Source organism: Artibeus jamaicensis, unplaced genomic scaffold (genome assembly GCF_021234435.1).
Source record: "Artibeus jamaicensis isolate MK-2021 breed Jamaican fruit bat unplaced genomic scaffold, CSHL_Jam_final contig_391, whole genome shotgun sequence".
In the NCBI taxonomy this organism is placed as follows: domain Eukaryota; kingdom Metazoa; phylum Chordata; class Mammalia; order Chiroptera; family Phyllostomidae; genus Artibeus; species Artibeus jamaicensis.
Window position 1 is genome coordinate 21,739,833 of NW_026521814.1, and position 22,282 is coordinate 21,762,114.

At 34.9% G+C, this 22,282-nt stretch overlaps 1 protein-coding gene across 1 annotated transcript; it reads right to left on the bottom strand.

Moving 5' to 3' along the window:
• Positions 1-3,483: 3,483 nt before the first annotated feature.
• ZSWIM2 (zinc finger SWIM-type containing 2) lies at positions 3,484-21,698 on the bottom strand. Its single transcript, XM_037136826.2, is given in 12 exon segments — positions 3,484-3,604; positions 3,606-3,650; positions 3,652-3,795; positions 3,797-4,260; positions 5,605-5,758; positions 6,845-6,954; positions 7,342-7,426; positions 10,355-10,606; positions 11,652-11,862; positions 17,702-17,742; positions 19,847-19,923; positions 21,478-21,698. Coding segments are annotated over 12 exon segments (1,869 nt in total). The 5' UTR covers positions 21,643-21,698.
• Between the last annotated feature and the right edge of the window lie 584 nt (positions 21,699-22,282).

Consider the following 22,282-nt stretch of genomic DNA (forward strand, 5'->3'; position numbering starts at 1 on the left):
ACACCTGGACTCTTCTGAACTCTCTGAAAATGTTCAAGTGAGCTGACCTTTTTGCTTAGGGGCGAGCTTACCCATTCCCTTTGCTCAAAGATACTTGTTGGGAAAATGGAGTCGGTCAGGCTCCCTCGCCTGGCTGTCCAGACAAATAAAACTTAGCAGTGTTCATATAACCTTGAGTATGGGCCCACATGCGTAAAATGAAGCTCTGTTGTACAACTTGAAGGTCAGTATTGGCACCCTACCGGTTATGCGTGCACTTAGTATATACGGGAGTTGGGACTTCCCCACAGTGCCACACACGGCTGTGGCATGCGTGGATTACCCCACCCCAGAAGAAAGGCATGTTAACTATTCCAGTGGCTCCCCGGAACTTCCTTCCATCTGCCGGAATCCTGTGTGAACCTGTGCGTCCTCGACTGGTCTCAAGACAGTACTACAGAATCCTCTCCCAAGTCATGTGCCCGCCTTCAGGACCTGCCTTCACCCTGTGTTATGGCAACTAGGCCTACAACTAGATTAAATCACAGCATAACTCAGTCAGGCATATGCTACTGCTCATGAGGCCTAATGTTCTAAAGAAGCTGCAAGACCTAGTTATTATGTATTGGCAGATCCGGGAAGAGAATCTGCGGGTCTGAATTCTGAGAGTGCTTAATGAAGGGGACCAGAAAATATGATTGGACTGGGAAGGGTTTATTGACTTGGAAGCATCCCAGTGATACTGGATTTAACAGCTGGTTGAGAACATGGCTGGTGAGAACCATCCAAATGAAGGTACACGCTCACTATTGAGATGACTCTTAGAGATATGGAAGAACAATGGTCCATGTTAAGTGAAGGTGAGATACCAGAATTCCAAGGCAGACAGCAGACCAAAGGATTTAAAAAGTCATGGAAGCCAGCATGCTGGAGTGAACATACTTTTTTAGGCCAGGAGCCTCACCAAATTATGTCCAATGGGAAAGCCTTTAAAACACACCATTTACAAAAGCCATAAACAATGTCCTGTTGAGAGGCACCAGAATCACTAAAAGCTCAGTGGTGGCTCTCTTCTGTAACCCTGGGCTGACAGTAGGAGAGGATATTTTTTACTAGGCTTAGTGATATACACGAGGATAATTGGTCCCAAATAAAGGGCAGGTGGTGGCACTTAATTGCCAAATCCAGGTGGATGAAATTATAGTAATAAGGGGCAGGGTTAGAGTAGCAGCCGTTAGGAGGCCTGAAGCGAGATGAAGATGGTTAATCAAACAGTCACTAGGGGCGTAACAGATGGGAACCCAATAAGGATATCCCACTCAGCTTGTACCACTATAAGGGTCCTGGCTGGTGTGGCTCAGTGAGTTAAGCACGAGCCTGTGAACCAGAGGGTCACTGGCTCAATTCCCAGTCAGGGCCTGTGCCTAGGTTGTGGGCTGGGTCCCCAGGGGGGAGCACGGAAGCAGTGCCCACACACTGACGTTTCTTTCTCCCCTCTTCTCCCTCCTTTCCCCTCTGCCTAAAAATAAATAAGATATTTTCAAAAAACAAATGACCAGGAGGCCAAGGAAATTGTCCTATTAAAAGTCATAATGCAGGCTGGGATGGTGGGGAGGAGTGGGGGGAAAAGGCAGGAAACTGTGCTTGAAAAATAATAAAAAATTGTAATAATAAAAAACTTTTTTTAATTAAAAAATTCACAATGCAGTTGTAAGTTTCTGGACCTGAGATAGTTTTCAATTTATTGACTGAAGAGCAGGCCAAGTCCCTAATAGGAAATAAATTGCAATAGCACAGCAAATGTACTTTGTAATCATTTCCCCACTCCTTCCTCAAATTTCATTCACTTGGGTAACCACGAGAGTGGCCAATATCCCAGTTTTCCCAGAACTAAGGTACTTCTTGACACATGGGACTTTTTTTTTTTGAAATTGGAAAAGTCCTCAGTAAATTGGTCACTCAGTAAATTCACTACCCTAATACTATGTATTGGGGGTAGGGGACTAGGCAAACATTTTGAGCACTGTTGGACCCAGTCTGAATTGGCAGTGATACCCAGAAAGTTGAAGCACTATTATGGTCTATTAGAATTGGGGCCAATGGGAGCCAAGTAATAAATGGAATCCTGAGAAACATCTGGCTTGTGATAGATACACTATTTCTTCAGATGCCTAGCAATTATTTCCCCAGCCTCTGAAAGTATAACTGAGAATAATATACTGAATAATTAATACAAGTCCCACACCGACTTCTTGGCTTTTGGGACAAGGGCAATCAAACCCACATGGAAGCCCCTAAAACTGTTCCCCAAACTCATCCAAGAAATAAATCTAAAATAATATTCCATTCCAAGGAGAATGGTAGAAATTAGTGTCACCCTTGAGAATCTATAGGTTGCACAGTTGTTGGTCCATATCAGGTATTCATTTAATTCACCACTGTGGCCCTTCAAAAACCAGACGGATCTTGGAAAGAGGACAGCAGACTGTCAAAACCACAAACTCAGTGAAGTGGTAATCTCAACTGCAGTGGCCATGTCAGATGTGATGTTTTCACTAGAGACCAACACGTCCTCAGATACATTGGTGTGGTGAGTGCATCCTTTCTATTTCAGTGAAAAAAGAGGATCACAAAGAGTTCTCATTCCATGGATAAGGCAAAAATACACATTTATATTTTTGCCATAAGGGTATGTTAACTCTCCTTTATAAAGTGAACATTATAAAACAATGGTTAATTATCTTGGAAATAGAGCTGTTTTTTAAAACATAGATCCTTTAATATTGATTGTATTAGGAAATTTGCTAGTACTCAAAAGCCACTATAAATGTGCATAACTTATGGTATTATGGGTATATTTTATTTTTATTTCATGTATAAGAGAACTACTTTAAGAAAATAAAAAAGAAAACTATCATCTGGATTTACTTATAAGTTTATTGTGATTATTTTTTTTTATTTTTTAAAATTTGTTTTTATTTTTAATTTTCCCCATTTTTTAGATTTTATTGTTGTTCAAGTATGCTGTCTGCCTTTTCCTCTCCTGATTCCCCACCTCCCTCCCCTGATTACTCCCTCCCATGTTATACCTATATGATTATGACTATAAGAAAATGCAAAAATTACACAAGTACATGGAAAGAATCCCATTATATGTTATCAGGTGGAATGTTTGAAAAACAATGATTCAATGCAAGGAAAATATATTTCCTGAAATGAAGCAATAACAATTTTAATCAGTGTAAACTCAGATATAAAAGTTCTAAAAATTATTCATAATTAGTAACATACTGAACATACTCATCAAGACGCCTAATGCCTTAAGTCTTATAAGGAGTAGACTAATTTCCTTTAAGTGTAGACAGGTAAGCAAAATGACAACAAAGAATTTTATATACATTTGTCAAAATTACATAATGTTTTCTGTTCTACAAATAAAATATTTTATGTTCAATATCCAAATATTAGAAAATTCTGATGTTAGTCTAAAGTATATTTTCAGAACTAAACTCCTTCCAATGTTAAATATAGCTGAATTTTTTTATTTAAAGGATGAGATAAAGATCTTCTTGATAGATGACATTTTTTCCCCATACAATTATCATGTTTTTTAGTCAAACTTAGTTGTATTCCAATTGACAATAAAACTTAAATCTTCTGCAATCACTGGGTCTCCTATTTTACTCTTTCATTTTAGTACCACGAATCTTCTTTAAATTGTGGTTAATGTGTTTACCGCCTTCGGTCATCTTCTGGCTTTGACCAGTGTGGTATTTTCCTTTGATACATGTGCTTTCTCTTCCACTGGGACACATGCTTGGGAGCAATAGAAGGAAAAAATGTTTGAGATAATATTCTCCCAACATTTCTAGTGGGCAAATCTTGAAGATACCTGGGGAAATGTTGGCTAATTTTATATTCATATATTAATTTTCTTAAATTTGAATCATCTAATTTGATAGAGTGTGGATCATCTGTTGTTATATTCTGATAGGTATCTGTGGAACTTTGAGGTGTATTCGACATTGCAGAATTACGCTGATGGATGTTAGGTAAAATTCCACGTCTATTTTGCTTTAAGACTAATCCAGTACCAGGAACAAAAAGTCTTGATTCTTCCTGTTTTGACAGATGACTGATGTCTGTGTTTGAATCAGAATGAGATATGCATCCATTCACTGCTGAATTTCTCCAGATTAAAGGATTATATATAACTTGTCCATCAAGAGGGCATGAATTGCACTTGTAGAATAACCAACCATCAATACATTTCCTATGAAACTTAAAAGAAAAGGTTGTAAGTTAATCAGGGGTATAACTATCTTGTTTATAATATATGTTACATATATAAATTTTCCTGTTACATTATTGTGTTACTATCAAACTAGCAACAATGGAAGGTAACTATAATTTATCTAGTTTTATGAAAATATTTTGAAGAGGTTCACTTAAATATGTTATTGGTTATGGGTTATAAGTTTCTTGAAAATAAAATGACAAAACCATTATGAATGTGGTTATAGTATTATAAGTATTTTACTTTCATAAAATATAATATACCCATATTAGGATGTCCATTTTCAACATTAAAATGGAAAGAAAGCCTTCTATAATATGATTTTTGTAATTTCACTGAAAATTACTTATTCAAGTCATTAATTTTACTGTCTCTATCTAATAAATAAAAATTATTAAATAATAAAAAAGTCATAACCAACTCAAGTTGAAAATTACCTGATGATGGTAAGATATAAAATCAATCACATTATTGGGAAGAAAGATTATCAGACATTTCAGCTAAGGGTGACTCTATAGCTATTATTGATTGAAACAACTTCATGTCACCAATTTGTACTTCTTACTTCCCTCACCTTTGTCACCCAGCCCCCCAGCCGTGCCCCTCCCTTCTGGCGACCATCAGTCTGTTCTCTGCATCTATGAGTGTGTTTCTTTCTATATTGGTCATTACAAAACACTTGTGGGGATGTAAAGAGGGAACACAGTCAATAATATTTTGTTCACTATGCGTGGTGCCAGAGGGGTACTGGGATATCAAGAGAGGAGTCACTTTGTAAAGTATATGATTGTTTAACCACTATTTAACCACTATGCTGCACACTGGAAACTAATACAAAAGTAATACTGAATGTAAACTGTAATTGAAAAGTAAAATTTAAAAAGAAATAAGCTTATTTCAGAGAAAACCTGGTTACCAACTGCACAGTGACTGAGCAACATAGACTTTGATTCCAGTCAGTTCATTTAAAATATTAAATGATGTTAAATTAAGCATGTTTCATCTAAAGAATCACAAAAATACATTAAAAATTTGTATTCTATAAGCCTTTCCTTTTTGCAGATAACTAAAGTAGACAAAAGACTCTAACTTAAAGGGCCATTATCCTTCCCAGACAGTGTGTGTATACGGAAACGGGTCCTCATCAGCAGGGATCCATGCTTAGGGGGCGAAGCTGCCTTTTCAGCAGTCTCTGCTGCAGCTCCTCTACACACCCACCGTGCAGTCTGAACATCTGCAAGTAACACAACTGAAAAGTGAAAGGCTTTGTCACTTTATTTGGGAAAACTGGCCCTATAGGGAAAGTCAAAGTAAAACCTGACTTCTACCTTGTGAGTACACGGGAGCAACCTTATATATTGACCAGGACAAAACGCCTTCAGACAAAGCCGACACTGGTAGCCTGGAGCGAGCAGCACGCTGCTTCTGGTGATCACTAAAAGAGGCAGGGACTTCACCGCCTGTTTCGGGGTGTAAACCTGGCTGAATGAGAATAAGCAGACACATGAATGTTCAGATGTGATTACAGACCAGGAAGTAATCAACAGCCCAGGTAACAGCCTCCATTTAAACAATGCATATAAACCCAATGTTTTCTTCTGAAGATAGTACATCTCACACATATAAAGTTTTTAAAAAATCTATTGTTATTGATCCTGAACACGATGGACCCAACTTTAACATTACCTTCTTAAAGAAAAAAATTTAGTCATTTCAAATAAAAATACTAACCTGAAAATTCTGATTTGTGCTTTTTAATGTAAATGAAACAACAAAAGAATTTTGATGAGAACCACATACTCAAATTACTACAGTCTGAGCCAACAGGTAAGTTTTTTAAATTTTAACTTTTTTAGAAAAATACAACCCAATCTACTCTGTCAGCTGATAGGAAGGCACAGAGTAAGCCATGTTAAATATTCCAGTTCACTAAGATAAATTGGTGGATCAGGTCTGAAGCCTGTCCACTAGCAAACAGTCCAATCTGTGCTCTAAAATACAATCAATCTGCTTAGTACTCTTCCTCCAAGGGGGTGGAGGAGAGAGGGAACGAGGCAGGAGAGACGTCCTTCCCCGAGAAGCCAGTTATTTCAAAGCAAAACTCAAATCCCCATCTATTTTTTCTTTTTATCACTTGTCAGTTTTAATTTTCCATTTATTAAGATGATCATTAATTATTGAGGAAATTGCTATTTCCCTAATACCCAGTAGAATTTCTGGTACAATTAATAATAATTATAGATAACATTATTTGAATATTTACTGTGTGTATTAATTTATCTCACAAAGTCCCTGGGAGGCTGGTTTTAGAATTATTCCCCCTACAAGGATGAAGAAAATATGGCAGAGAGAAGTGAGGGACTAGCCCAAGGGTCACACAGCCAGCCTGTGCTTGTGCAGGCTGGAGTTTAAGCGGCCTGACTGCAGAGCCTTGCTCTTCACTTGCACACAGTAATGTCACCTAGTACATAACAAGTGCTAAATTCATATTTGTTGAATAAGGAAATGAATGAAATTACATAAACATCCCAGTCCTACAAGAAATATAAATTTCACTTAGAATCTCACCCTTGCTTTTCTTGATAGTGTGGCATCTTTTCTTCCACATCATTTTTAATATCTATATTTACAATTTGATCTGATCTTTTTTCTACTGATTTCCATCTTTGGTTTCTCTTCTGTGATGGGTAAAAAGGAAATGTTACTTTGCAAATCATAAAAATGTTTATTTCATGGATTAAAATTAATAGGCTGCATATCAATACCGTGATGTGGTAAGTCAATTGGTGATGTTGAAGTCTTAAAAAAGGAATCTTCAAGCTTAATGGCTTATGATTTATGTATAATATTATCATGTTTGTTATTGTGTTGGATTTTATAAATTACAAATATAAGAACTGGCTGTCTTATACATCCTTATGAAAAAGAGTTTCTCCCAAATTATGGTCTTCAGTTTTTATTAAAATTCACTCAGCTCTATTCCAGAGTGTGACATGTTCTTATTATTCTCAGATTTATTTTACAATAGGACAAATACTATATGAAATTCAAAATGCATACTGTACCTCACGAAATGTAAATGAGTGAGAAAGATGGCAGCAGCTATCAAAACATTTCTGGCATAAATGATATTCTGTACATTTGGTACACCTAAAAATGCAAAACATACATGAAAGAATCAAATTATTTTAATGGTTTTTGATGAAAAATTCTGGCTGAAATTTCCTGGGGACTCTGCAGATATGACAAAACCCATCCTGAATGCCTCACACTGTATTAGTTTCCTATTGCTACTGGAACAAGTTACAACACATTTAGCAGCTCAAACAGTACCTATTATTTTCCTGTTTTGTGAAATAGAAGTCTGACATGGGTCTCAATGGGCTGAAATCAAAGGGTTTGCAAAGTTGCATTTTTGGGATGCTCTAGACAGATCTCTTTCCTTGTCCTTTTCATCTTCTAGAGGCTGCCCACCTTCTTAGCTTATCTTCATCTTCAAAGCAAGCAATACAGCATCTCTTTGTGACTTTCTTTCATAGTTACATTTCTCTCGGACTCTCTTCTTGATCTTCTTCCACTTGTAAGACTCCTTGGGATTATACTAGGGCCAGGTAATCTGGGATAATTGACCTCAAGGTCAGATGGTTAGCAACCGTAATTCCATTTGAAATCTTAACTGCCCTACAACGTGTAAGCAAACCTACAGGTTCTGGGCATTAGGATGGAGACATATTTTGGAGGGCACTATTTTGCCTACCACATATCTCTTCCATAATGTCTTCCTGGGGTACCTCAGTTTTCATTTATCTGTTTCTCTAAATTCCCATGGAACTAGCAGTCTTTTAGGTATTCTATCATTTAATTATCCAGTGTTTTCCAATTGTTTCATGAATGCTAGCTAGAGTTATACTTAGCAGGAAACTTCTTGAAAACAGGAATTGTATTATATCCTCTCTCTTCACGAAATGGAAGGAGGTATAAATATACATAAAAGGTTTTCAATAAAAATTATTGACATATTTTAAACGAACTTCACTTTCCATAAAGTTCACTTGCAGATTTGTATCACTTATAAAAATTTTGCCACAGCAGAGAATTCTAATTTACTTGTAGCAATATTCACCAATAAAGTAATATTCTGAGCAAATAAGCTTATTTTCTTTTTTAAGTTACTTAAACTTTAGAAGATGATTTCCATGAGAAATGTGGGAAACTATGTCTTTCAGTCATCTTAGAAGTAGCAAGTGCTAATTTATTCATCATTACTGTTTATACATATAGGGAAGATTCTTAACAATTAACATTAATCAAATCAGAGCAATAGTACAATTAATTCAACAACACAATTATGCTGGGCTACCAAAAGTTAAGCATTTTGATGTTTTCACATATCTATGATATTATGGTATTAGCTTCTGAAAAGATAAGCAGCTATAACGTAAAACCCTAAGAAGGACCTGAAAAGCCTTCCAGTTTATCTTGTCTCCTACTCCAAAAACTACTGGCGATAGGTTTTTTAGGCCAGTGACTGATATGTTAGTATTTGAGGAAATGGAAGTTAGTGAAGTCAAAAATGTTAGAAATTTATTCTTTAATTTGTAACAGAGGATTGAGACAGAAGTGAATAACTCTGAGTCAAACCCAAGAGAAGTTACTCTGGAAGGAGAGTGTAGACAGCATCAGACAGAGAGCGAACAGTGGGGAAAGCCTGTATTGAGGGGTTGTAAGAAAAATCATCTATGATGAGAACAGAAGGAGCAGTCAGCTCAGAGTGACAGAGGAATATACACATAGTCACTAACAAAATACTCAAAAGCAAGATTTAAAACCATCTACCAAAACCACACATTAACCACTTGAGGAACATATTACTAGAAAGATGGACAGGGTTACGCTGTGGCTTTCGTATGTCCTTATCCCCTACAGCTGTTCCTTTGAACATTCAGTTTTCTGCCTGTAACCTTAGCTCCTTATTGTTCTGATCCACCCTTCTTGAAACAATTAAATCACTCAAACAATGGCTTCTAATGCCAGATATGAGTCTTTCCTGTTTCTAAAACCCCTTTAACCAACCTTTCTAAAACTAGCTGAACACCTCCTGTTAAACCCATATAAACACTCTGCCCTTCCTCCTCAAGTAAAATATTCCTTTGCAGACTTCTCAGGCCAGCTGCTTTCCAATAAAGACTTTTGCTAATGATGCTGTAGTTAATTTTCTTCTATGTGACACATGGAGAGAAAAAAGACTAGAAGAGTTCAAAGGAGAAAGGTTAGGGGGATAAAAACAGCTTCATGGTTTTATGAGACGGTTTAAAAATGTATTTACCGGACTCATTATGTAATTCCAGGAAGACTGAAAAGTAAACTGATGTATTTTAGCAGAATAGTTAAGCTTGAAATAAAATATTTTCTTCTTAACACACAGTTAACTTAAAATTTTAATTAAGAAAAAACAATTTCCCAAGCAGAGCAATTAATGATGTTTTATGTGGCAACTGTGGGGAACTTTGGGGATTATTCGTGAAAGTAATGGAAACTGCTTTCTCTAATAAATATATTGTTGAGGTATAAGACAAAAAAGGAAACAAAATAATGCACCTGCTGTTATTTGGAACAGGGGAACTTGATTAAATATTCAGTCAATCTAGTCAATATCCTTCTGGCTCAAACCTAGGCAGTGATTTTGGCAATGATCTAATTGGTAGTTCGAAGGAAGTTACAGAGGGTGAGCAGTCTACCTAGCAAAGCTCTGAGTCTGGAAATTCATCTAGGACAAAGTCACAAAGCCTGTGTCTGGAACTTCCAAGCAGGATACTACTTCAGACTCTCAGTCTGGGCAGGAGTGTGAAGCCAATAGCCTTGTGTAAGTGAAGAAAATAAAACAATCGATGATCTGAGGTACTGGGATGACATAAACCACTAGACTAGAAATCCTAAATAAATGCCCAGCAATAAAGGGAAACACACTATATAAAGGAGGAAAGGAAGAAGGCAGGCTAGATGAATGGTACTCTGATGCTCAAAGTTTCCTAAAGTTAAAAAAAAATACTCCCTCATAATTGTACTGATGACACTTACTTATAACACTTTCCCTCAATTGGAAATTGTTTACAGTTATTACAGGGAATTCCAAGTTGTTTGTCCAGTTGCTCTTTCTCAGCTGCAGCCACAAGTTTGCTGGAGTTTCTGAATTCCTCCAAAATAAGTTTTAATGGTGCAAACTCTTTCCTACACAGAGGACATTTCAACATAGAAGTGTTTGATATTGTATCCTGATAATTAGCGAAGATCTTCATGCATTTTATATGCATATTATTGCCACAGCCAAGCCTGTTAAAATTAAACAATATTACCATTTGTAAATGCAAAGTTGTATGTATTTCATAAATAAAATTTTCTCTGCTATTATCTTTACCTCCCATAAAAATACATTCTGATTTTCTAGATATAGCTTGATTACATATGTAAACACATGGCCTATCTTCTCTTGTATACCTAATCTATCATAATTAATTTAATTTAGTACATCAGAATTTCAAACAAATCCCCCCATTCCAATAAAACTGTGGTAAAAAAATTTCAGCACTAAAGTACTTTTCATTTGTACAGTGAGAATGCAATAATCTCAACAAAAAAGAACATTATAACAATACTCATTGCTTTCTAAATAAAAAGCATCACTGAAGGCGGGGCATCACCTAATTTTTTTGAGAAATCATACAATATGTGGTAGCACCCAATAAATATCTACCAAGAGAAAGACTATTTGGGGAAATAGTTAATACATTTTAAATATACAATAAAAACAGTCATACAAAACATTATGATGTGGATGAAAATTTTGGCAAATGATTAGGAATAAAAAGAAGAATAAAAAAGTTCAAAAGCAAACAGCTGCCCAAATTTTGTAAGTCCAAGTACATTGAATATTTGACTATGACACTCTGAATAACCATCTATGTGAAGTTTTGAATGGTTTGAGTTTAAAAATAGAGTTCAGAAACAATGAAAACAATTTTTATCATTTAAAGTAAAACAATCTTTACTTTCAAAAACTCTTTGTAACTATTCTATACCATGGCATGTGTTCATGTATCAAAACAAAAATGTAAAAATTATTCCATTTTAATAAACTTCAAGTAAGAAGAGGAATAAAGTGGAATTATGTTTTAATTTTTGCCCTTTTAAAATGTAGCCCAGGAATATTTAAAGTAAGAACAGGACCTCTCAAAAAGTATACATTAGGAAGCAAAAGAAGACCAATTAAACATAGTTGTTTAAATATATACTGTTTCTCTATCAACATGTCTCGTAACAGAATAAATTACAAAAATTAGATTAGAATTTTTCATAAGTTTTATTTTTAAAAAATCACCTGCAAAAAGTGACAGGAAGCCTTTTCTCTAAAAGTAATTCTTGACAAATAGAGCAGATATCATCAGAGTCAATTTCCTTCTGTTTAACATATCCACCTTCTTCGATATGTGAGTTTTCATCATTTTCTATTTCCTGGGGAACTTTAACTTGATGTATTCCCTGAAGCAAGTCATTGATTTCCCCTTCCATGAGACCTAACTTCAGTGCATCTAGTGAAAAATCCCAAAGTATTAAAATTCAGTAGCTAAATTAAAGAGAAAAAACCTCACAATAGAACCCAAAGCAAAAAAAAAAGACAAACACAAGGAAACAAGGGAAGCAAAAAAAAAAGATACATAAGTGTAACAATTTATGCTGAAAGTTAACATTTTCTTTCAAATATCAGAAAGACAGTTTTGGTTGAATTATTACACTCAACTTTACCACTTTTTTTGTAGTCCTTTCAGAGCTAAATGGTCAGAAAAGAGTCTTTTATAAAAAGGATGGAAATTACCTCATTTTTGTCACTAAAAATGGTCAATTCAACTAGTGCATTATAAGGATTTTGAATTATTAATTTTATGATAATGTGATAGTGTTCATCCTTGGATTGGTGTTACAATTATGTCTTACATTTTGACCTGTTCACTTTTCCATGAACAAGTATTTTATCAACATTCAGAAACATCAAAAGGAACAGGGCGTGGATACATAAAGGGAAGTAGGGGTACCTGAGTAATATTAATGTAATTAGTACTTGTTAGATTAATAAATAATAGGAGAGCAAGACTCAGGTAATTGTGCCCTTTCTCTTGTCTCATTTTTATGCCCCTAAAAGAGTGTGTTGACCACCACATCCCACACAGTTTTACTAAATATTCCTCAGGACAATCTATTAGAACCTGTATTGCCTGTACCCTTGGGATGCACATTCTTTGAATTCTGAATTTTCTCTATCCTGCTGTGTTTATAAGAAATTGTATTCTAAGTGCATATAGTTTTGATCAGGGCATCCCAGATTCCTTCATTTTCTCGCCTATCCTTATGCGTCTTTTCCTTTCCCTCTCCTAAACACACCGTAATTTAAATGCCAGCTGTTATCGGTCCCTTGAGTTATGATATTGAATCAAGGGGACCAATACATTCTTTAATACATATAGATTTAAATTATTTGCAAGATAATGAAAAAGCTTCATTTCCTGGTAACTCTCAAACATTGAAAATACTGAAAACAACCGTTATATTTCAATGCAGAAATCTCTGTTCCCTGTCTGAGGAGGGTAGCTGGTGGGATGTAGGCGGGTATCAGACCTTAATTAACAATCACTTTGGAGAATGAGGGCTATCTGTCACAGGCACTGCAACGTCTGCTCCTTAAAAAAATGGGGAGGAAAATGAAGCACGAAAGATTGTGCTTTTGAGAACAAAGATTCTGTAAGTCAGAAGAAACAATGAAACATAGAAATTCATGGGAGAAGTTGGTCACAAACTGTTCTACATGGTACAGCATGAATTGGGGAATAAAAGAGAGAAACAAACTCTTTTCAAATTAATTTGGAAAAAAATAATGTATGGGACTATGAAAGAATATTCTTTTAAAGAGAAGAGCAAGGCAGCTAGTTTTAGGAGATATCACAACTTATTATAAAACAATAAGTAACAGAATTCACTGAATGATAGCCACTATGAAACAAGGATGAAAAGAAAGACTACTAAGTAACCGATATTAAGGTAACTGGGAAGCCATATGGAAAAAATTTAACTAATTCAAACCAATACCAACCTCCAACTTATACTAACACAACTACATGTGGATACCATAATAAAGGATAAAAATAAAAAGGAAACGAGTAGAAAAAAACCCTCCAAAAGACTACTTATCAATACTATGGAAGAAGGAAAGCTTTCAAAGTATTGAGGCAATATATACAACAGGTAGAATGATCAGATTCAAGAACTCAAAAAATCCGTATGTATAACAACATTTAAGAAAACCATATAAAAAGAATTACGATATTAGGAAAATATTTGCAAAGAGGGGTAACTGCTGTATCTAGTAAGAGTTTGTAGTTCTCCCAATAAATAAACAAGCCAAAGTTCACCCTAATCATACATGAAGTACAAACAGTAAAAGAATACAATAGAAGATACTCAATTCCATTAATATCAAGAAATGGTGAGTTAAAATAAGAATAAGGTGAAGATACAAAATACAACTTAATGAATAAGAATAATAAATACATAGAATGTTATATTTTATTTGCTTATGGTATTTCTTTTTGTACTTTAGAAATTATTTCAAAGCATCTTAATCTTCTATGTTAGGTGCATGGGAAAATGGAAACCATTTTCTTATTTAATTTACTAAGTATGAATAGATTACTATGCATCTGGTACTTGTGTCTGGTATTTTATTCCCACTTTGTGTGACTACATTATTTTTCCTGTATTATAGAAATTACCACTTCAAAATATTTCTATGTATCTTTAATTTTTTTGGAGACTTAAATATGTTGTTTATTTCTTTCATTATATGTGTAACTAACAGAAAACATATAAAACTAGCAGAAAATTGATATATTGCCAAAATTGTAAATCAGCAAAAGTATTTTAAAGGCCAACTTGGCAATACATATGTGTAGCATACTTAAAAGTATTAACACTTAAAAAACCCCACAAAAACCTAAAAACCTGAACTTACAGACACAGAGAACAGATTGGTGGTTGCCAAAAGCAGAGGCTGGGAGGTGGGAGAAATTGATGAAGGTGGTCAAAAGGTACAAATGTCCAGTTATAAAATATATAATTCATGGTGACTACAGCTAATAATATTGTATTGTGTATTTGAGAATTGCTAAGAAAGTATATCTTAAAATTCTTTATCACAAGAAAAAAATTTATAACTATATGTGGTGATGGATATTAACTAGATGTATTGTAGTAATAATTTTGCTACATATATACAACATTGAATCATTATATACCAGAAACTAGTATTATATGTTAATTATACCTCGGTAAAAATTAATACTTTTGCTCTGAGATCCAATTAATGAGATTTTAGGCTAAAGAAATAACTGAAAGAATAAAAAGCTTCATTTACAAAGAAAATAACAAGTAGAAACAAAAAGCAGGAAACAGAATTCCCACAGACTATTAGGTTTACAGAAATACAAAGTCAAAAAGGAAAATAAAAAAATAAAAATATTATATATTTGTGGTGGGGATTGTAAAAACTTTCTTTCAATACAGTTTTTATTTTATCTACAAATATTTAATTTAAAAAGAAACAGATGGTTTTTGCTAGACATTTAGAAGACATTACTAGATAATATAGCTAGGTTTTTCTGGGAAATAATTTGTTGGGTGATGGGGAAGAATACTCAGTGTTCAAACTGATATAAAATTCCCGTGTATTCATTTTTGTAGGTCTTACCACAAAATCACACTACCCAATATCAAACTATACTACAAGGCCATAGTAATCAACACAGCATAAAAACAGGCCAGTGGAACAGATTAGAGAGCCCTCAAATAAACCCACACCCTCATAGTCAATTAATATTTGGCAGAGGAGGCAAAAACATACAACGAACTAAAGACAGTTTATTCAATACAGGATGTTGGGAAAATTGGAAAGATACATGCAGAAAAATAAAACTAGATCACCTTCTTATGCCACACACAAGAGTAAACTCAGAATGGATTAAGGACTTAAATGTTAGACTCAAAACCATAAGAATTCTAGAAGAAAACATAGGCAGGAAAATCGTGGGCATTTCTTGTAGCAATATTTTTTCCTGATATATATCCTCAGTCAAGGAATTCAAAGAAAAAAATAAACAAATAGGACTACATCAAACTAAAAACGTTTTGTACAGCAAAGGAAATCATCAACAAAATGGAAAGACAGCCCACTGAATGGGAAAACATATTCATGACACATCTGATAAGGGGTTAATATCCAAAATTTATAAAGAATTTATAAAATTCAACAGCAAAAATAAAATAAAATTTAATTTAAAAGTGGACAAAGGACCTGAATAGATGCTTCTCCAATGAGGACACACGGATAGCCTATAGGTATATGAAAAGATGCTCAATGTCACTAATCATCAGAGAAATGAAAATTAAAACCACAATGAGATAGCACCTCACACCTGTCAGAATGGCTATCATCAGCAAATCAACAAACAAGTGTTGGTGAGGCTGTGAAGAAAAATGAACCCTTATGCACTGTTGGTGGGAATGCAGACTGGTACAGCCACTGTGGAAAGCAGCACGGAGTTACCTCAAAAAATTAAAAATGGAACTGAGTTTGCCCCAGCAATCCTACTTGTGGGAATATAATATCCTAAGAATTCCAAAACACCAACCAGAAAAAATAGATATACTGTTATGTTCATTATAGCATTATTTACAACAACCAGGATCTGGAAGCAGCCCAGGTGCCCATCAGTAGATAAATGGACAAAAAAGCTGTGGTACATTTACAATAGAATACTTACTACTCAGTTATAAAAAAGAAGGAAATCTCACCTTTTGTGACTGCAAGAATGAACACTGAGAGTATTATGCTAAGTGAAATTAGCCAGTTAGAGAAAGACAAGTATCATATGATTTCACTGAGACATATAATCTCATAAACAAAACAAAGTAACAAACTAAATATAAACAGACTCATAGATACAGAGAACAGAGTGACAGCTGTGAGAAGAGAGGGGGATTGGGTGTTTGGGTGAAAAGTGAAGGCATTAAGCAAAGAAAAAACTCATAGGTACAGACAACAACAGTATGGCGATTCCCAGAGAGAAAGGGGTTGGGGGCAGGTAAAAGAAGGTAAATCGGGGATAAATGGTGATGGAAGGAGACTTAGGATGGGGAACACACAATATACAGATGTGTTATAGAACTGTACACCTGAAACCTATGTAATTTTATTAACCAAAGTCACCCCAATAAATTCAATAAAAATTAAAAAAAGAAAAATCCCTGTGGAATACTACTATTAATTTATTATCTAGTATAACTTTTAAATAGCTACAGTGATTGTACTTATATAATAGCTGGGGGTAAATAGAACTGATACTCTTTGAATTAAGAGAAATGAAAACTGATTATCACTTTAATGCTTTACGTACATTATGAACATTTATTAATACATTAAAAATGCTGTTACAGTTCTTCTATGAGTATAGTATAGGTCAAATAACTCATTGACTGTAGGGAACACTTTTATAGTGACAGTATCTTAAATATAAAGTATAAAAATTTAAATAACTTGTACTAAAAATATATCTTATTTTATTTTTTAAAGAAATTTACTAACTCATTTAAAAATATTTTATTTATTTATTTTTAGAGAGAGGGGAAGGGAAAGAGAAAGAGTGGGAGAGAAACATCATTGTGTGGTTGCCTCTCTTGTGTCCCCCTTTTGGGACCTGGCCTGCAACCCAGGCATGTGCCCTGACTGGGAATCGAACCGGCGACCCTTTGCTTCACAGGCCCGTGCTCAATCCACTGAGCTACACCAGCCAGGGCTCTTTTTTTATTTTTGAGGGCTCTAGAATTTTAAGTTATACAACTCTATGTCTGATTTCAAACTCAATTTCAGTACCAACATAAAAACTATTTTCCTTTAAAATATGTATATTTTTTTGCATAAAAACTTCAGACAGTAAACATTTCATTTTGAATGAAATTATGTGTCATGTTAATGGTCTATTTCTGGTATCTAAAACTTATTTTTCTCATAGTTAAAATAACTTAATACAGGAAACTGTGAATTTTTGCTTAGAACCCCTGAGAGAATTTTTTTCTACTGAATAATTGGCCATTGTTTCACCGCTTTTTAAAAATTAAGTGCCTTTGAATTTGAAAATGCCATATGAAGTTACTTTTTTTCATTAAATGGGAAGAAAAATGTTCCAGCTGTCTTAATTGTAACAAACTGGGTTATAGACAGTTGTCTAGAAAAATAACTGTCTAAATTTAGAATATATCTAAATACAAATTATTAAATTTACTAACTTCAAATTAGTAAAATAAATAAAAGCACATATAACTTACATTCATGATTCTTTGGAAGCTTGAATTTTTTCAACAAGACCCTAAAATTCACAGGAGAAAAACAAAATAACAACAAAGAAAACATTTATTTCTGATATAACCACAAAAGGTTTTTTTTCCATTTTAATTTCAGAGTAAGAATGACATTAGAGAATTTGTACTGCTGAATGTGCATGGATAAACTCAAAACTCTCATCAGTTTTCTATTATAGCAGTAGTTAAATTCACGCCTTAAAATAAGCATATGCAAAAAAAGTATGATAAGTGAAACAAAAGACATTTACAGTAAAGAGCTTCTGCCAGGGGGAGCCCATGTATTCCTTCATGACATAAAGTCCTCCACAGAGAGAGGCTGGCAAGGGAGTCAGGTGTTCATAGTTCTTCCCTGAACTTTCTCTGAAGTCTCCTACTCCTAGAAATGGAACACTTTTCTGGATAGAGTAGTGATTGCTTTCTTATATAAACCATTATTATGTATGAGAGAAATATTTTCAAACATCACCAATTAGAATATGGCCAAAAAATAGAATATGGCTATTTTTTAAATGTAGGAAATATATTGGGCTGGCCAAAAACTTTGATTTTCTAAGATGGCTAAAGTAGCACTTGGTTGTCTTTAACTTCACTTGAAAAAAATTTGTTAGATTTTATTGTGACAGCTGTCATATTAGCATGCATTTAAGAAAACATCAAAATTAGTGAATTTGTGTAGCCATTTAACTATTAAAAATGGAAGAAAATAAGCAACATTTTGGGCATATTATGCTTTATTATTTCAAGAAAGGTAAATACACAAGTGAAATGCAAAAAAAGATTTATGAAGTGTATGGAGAAGGTGCTGTGACTGATGGAATGTGTCAAAAGTGGTTTGAATAGTTTTGTGCTGGAGATTTCTCACTAGATGATGCTCCACTTTTGGGAAGACCAATTGAAATTGACAACGATCAAATTAAAATCGACTGAGAACAATCAACATTACCCCATGAAGGAGACAGTTGCCCTACTCAAAATATCCAAATCAATAAAGTTATTGGTGAAAATGAAAAATGTGTCTTTTATTTTACAGAAAAAACTAAATGGACCCTTTGGGCAACCCAATATATTGAATTCTTACAACTATATTAAGTATATTTTAGTATATTAAATACTCGGACTGTATGTCCATCTAGTTCATAGTTAACATACAGGAAGAAATGATTTCCATCACGTAAATAACAGAGCAGGGTGCCCTTGCCCTGAGGCAGCTGGCATCAGATAAAAATGGGGAAAACCTATTTTAAGTATAATAATGAAACCAAATTGCAAGTTTTGAAAGGACCATATTTTATATCTTTATGCTAACTTGAGTAAATAACTTACATTAGTAGGCACTCAGTAGAAGCTGATAAAACAAATAATTTGGTAAATAAAAGCACAAGAAATAACAGATTACAGATTATTATTACTTACTACAGATTTTTAACCTGTAAACAAAAGCACTGGAAATATGAGATACACACTATTTTCTTAATTTCTTATTTCATTTTTTCTCTCAAATATCAATCATACACATTCTGTAGGAGTATAATTAATGAGTTGTTGGTATAAGTATAGTAGGTAAACAAAATGAACTGAGTTACACTAAATGCAAATAGTTATTTTTTCTTTAATTTTTGGGATTCCCTTACAGATAGATTCTGACACTACAGGAAAAATTTCAGATTTGACAGAACTAGTCTTCGGTGAAGTCCTACTTCTATCTTGAAAGACTCTATCTTCAATAAATAGTCAAATATTTATTGAAAAGGAAAACAAGAAATTAAAAATATATATATAACAAACCACATACTTATCAATGATGTCAATCAGGGAGATTTTTCCTGTCTTATAAGTTAGATTTCACGTTTGTACATAATAAGAACCTAAAACTGATTTTTCTTATTAAAACATTAACATTCAAAACATGTAGATGTGACAGTATGTTTTTCAACTTAAATCTTACTTAAAATACCCTAAAGTATATTGATAAGCTATGATCACATTACCTTTTTATTTTCCCAGCACCAAATTTCTTTAATGTTGCAGTACTCAAACCATGAAAAAGGAAAAACATGTAATATACTAAGATGTTACTTTGTGGAAGATCCGCATTACAAAGTCACTTACCAGCATATATGCTTACAAAGCTCCCCTTTTTTCTGAAATGTGGAACAGTTACAAACATGGGGATTTCCTAGAAAAACCTTTAAAAGAAAAATGCATACTTTTAAAAACTCCAGTTAATTTTTAGAGTTGGAGTAAAACTAAATTAATAGATAATTAGATTAAAAGATATTTCAAGAAGTAATTTAGTTTAGATAACTCTGAAACATAGAATATCATACAGAAGGACATCTTATTTCTCTACACCAGGCTGATTTTGCAATTAACATATTCTTTGCCTTGGTTAACACCTTCATTATCAGTGAAGATTGTTTTTAAAAGATCTGTACTTAAGTGGAAAGAAATCTACTTTTAAAAGCTTTAAAAATCTATAATTATTTTTTTCTAATTTTTTAAATTTAGTTATTTTTTAAGTAGTTTTTTGTCTATTTCTCCCATCCAAGCCCCACCCCGTCCCGCGCTCCCCACCTCCCCCCCACCCCCCAGCCCTCGTCCCTGCGTCCCTCACATTTGTTCCCCCAAATCCCTCCCCCCTTCCCCCTTAAATTTCCTTCCCTCTATAATTATTTTTTACTAAGAGGAAATTTTACCTTGCAGTGAAGCTAAAGACATTTTTTTTTTTAGATTTTGGATTCTTTTTTTGTGCACTTGACTTGGTGTTTATTTAATTTTATTAAAGGAGAATAATTTTGTTCACCAAGTGTACCCTGGCTAAAAACATGTATTAAATGCCATGTTGTAAGCAACAGAGTGATAAAAGGATGGGTAAATAAGCACAGGTTAGTGACCTGTACTCTACTTAAAATGCACAACACTGAGTTAACAGATTTCCAAGACAACTACTGAGGGTCAGTGCAGTGGCTGATTTTTGAGTCGCGAAAGTAGGATATGCTAATATTTGAAAATATCTGTGGTCTTCCAGCAAAATTAAAAAGAATAATTTTAAATTAAATTATTTAAACAATAAATTATTTAAATAAATTTATTTAAATTATTTAAATAAATAATAAACACGATCATTTATATAATAAAATAATTATTCTATATAAATATAATTATACGTTCATAATATAAAATATATATTTATAAAATAAATTTATATAGATTTACTTATATAATAAATTTATTATATAAATTTTATATAATAAAAAATCATTAAGATTTTCCCAAGGCACCACCATTTAAATACTTTGGAGTCTTACAGCCTCAGAGTGACTAAAGAAAAACCGATTTGCAATATTTAGCAAATATATATACGGTATGCAGATCGTAGAATCCTCGTTTGTTTCAGTCACAGGGCTAAGGTCTGCTAACAATGAATCCCTGAACGTACGCAAACCGTATATTCCTAGGAAACGTCTCACTTTTTCAAGCCCAAAGAGCCATCATCTTACAAGAGCTGGATGCAATTGGGAGCCACCCCTAAGCTCCAATAATGACGCTTGTCTAACAAATACTAGTTCCCTCGGCAGTACGCGCATCTTTACAGTCTGGAACACTCGCCGGGCGAGGGGGTGGCAGAGGGTAGCAGCAAGCACTGCGAGGACAGATGGATGCGGGTGAACCTGGGGGGACTCAAGGGCGGGAGGCCGGTGGGCTGGGCGAGGCCGGACGCAGACGGGGGCGGTAGTTACTCGAAAATCCCCGTTCTCCGGCTCCTCCTCTCTCAGCAGGAAGCCGGTGGGGCCAGTCTCTCTTAGGAGGTAGATGTTGCTGCTCAGCGCCAAGCGCTGTTGCCCCCTGAGGCGGTGGTTCAAGTGTTTTCTCTTTTTAGAGACGGTCGGGTCGCTGTGGAGCATCGTGGCTGAGTGCGGGCGTTGGCGGCGGGGGAGAGAGCCACGGAGCCACCCGCCGCTCCCGGGACTACCGCGGCCCGCCGGTTGCCTTGGTGACGGAGGTGGGGCTCAGTGGTGTCCCGGCGTGCCTTGCGTCTCGCTTTGGCAAGCGAGCGTGGTGTGGGCTGGTGTGGATTGCTGGGTTTGCACCCGCCTCCGCTCCTTCCTGAAAGGACGCTCTTGACTGAGTAGTATTTCCACCAATCAGCTGGTTGGTGTGAAAGCTGGCCGCCGGAGGCGTAGCTGTCAAATCCCTGCGTTCCTTTTGCTGGTTTTTCACAGGCAGCGCTCTTGAATTGTATTAGGACACTCGCACCACCCGGTTACAGTTTGGGCTCTGAATGCTACAATTATCCTGTTTCTTATCTTTATTAGAAAACCCAGAACGTTCAACAAAATTCCACAAACATTTCCCGGTTGCTCATTATGTGCATAATCTGAGCAGTTGCTGGGAAAGATCAAAGGTGAGGAAGACAGGAATCTAACCTGTGAAGCACGATCCGTAAATCCGGATGTGTGCAGGTGGGGTGTGTGTGTGTGTGTGTGTGTGTGTGTGTGTGTGGTCTGTACTGCGTGTTTGGGTAAGAACGGGTTTTGGGAAGGG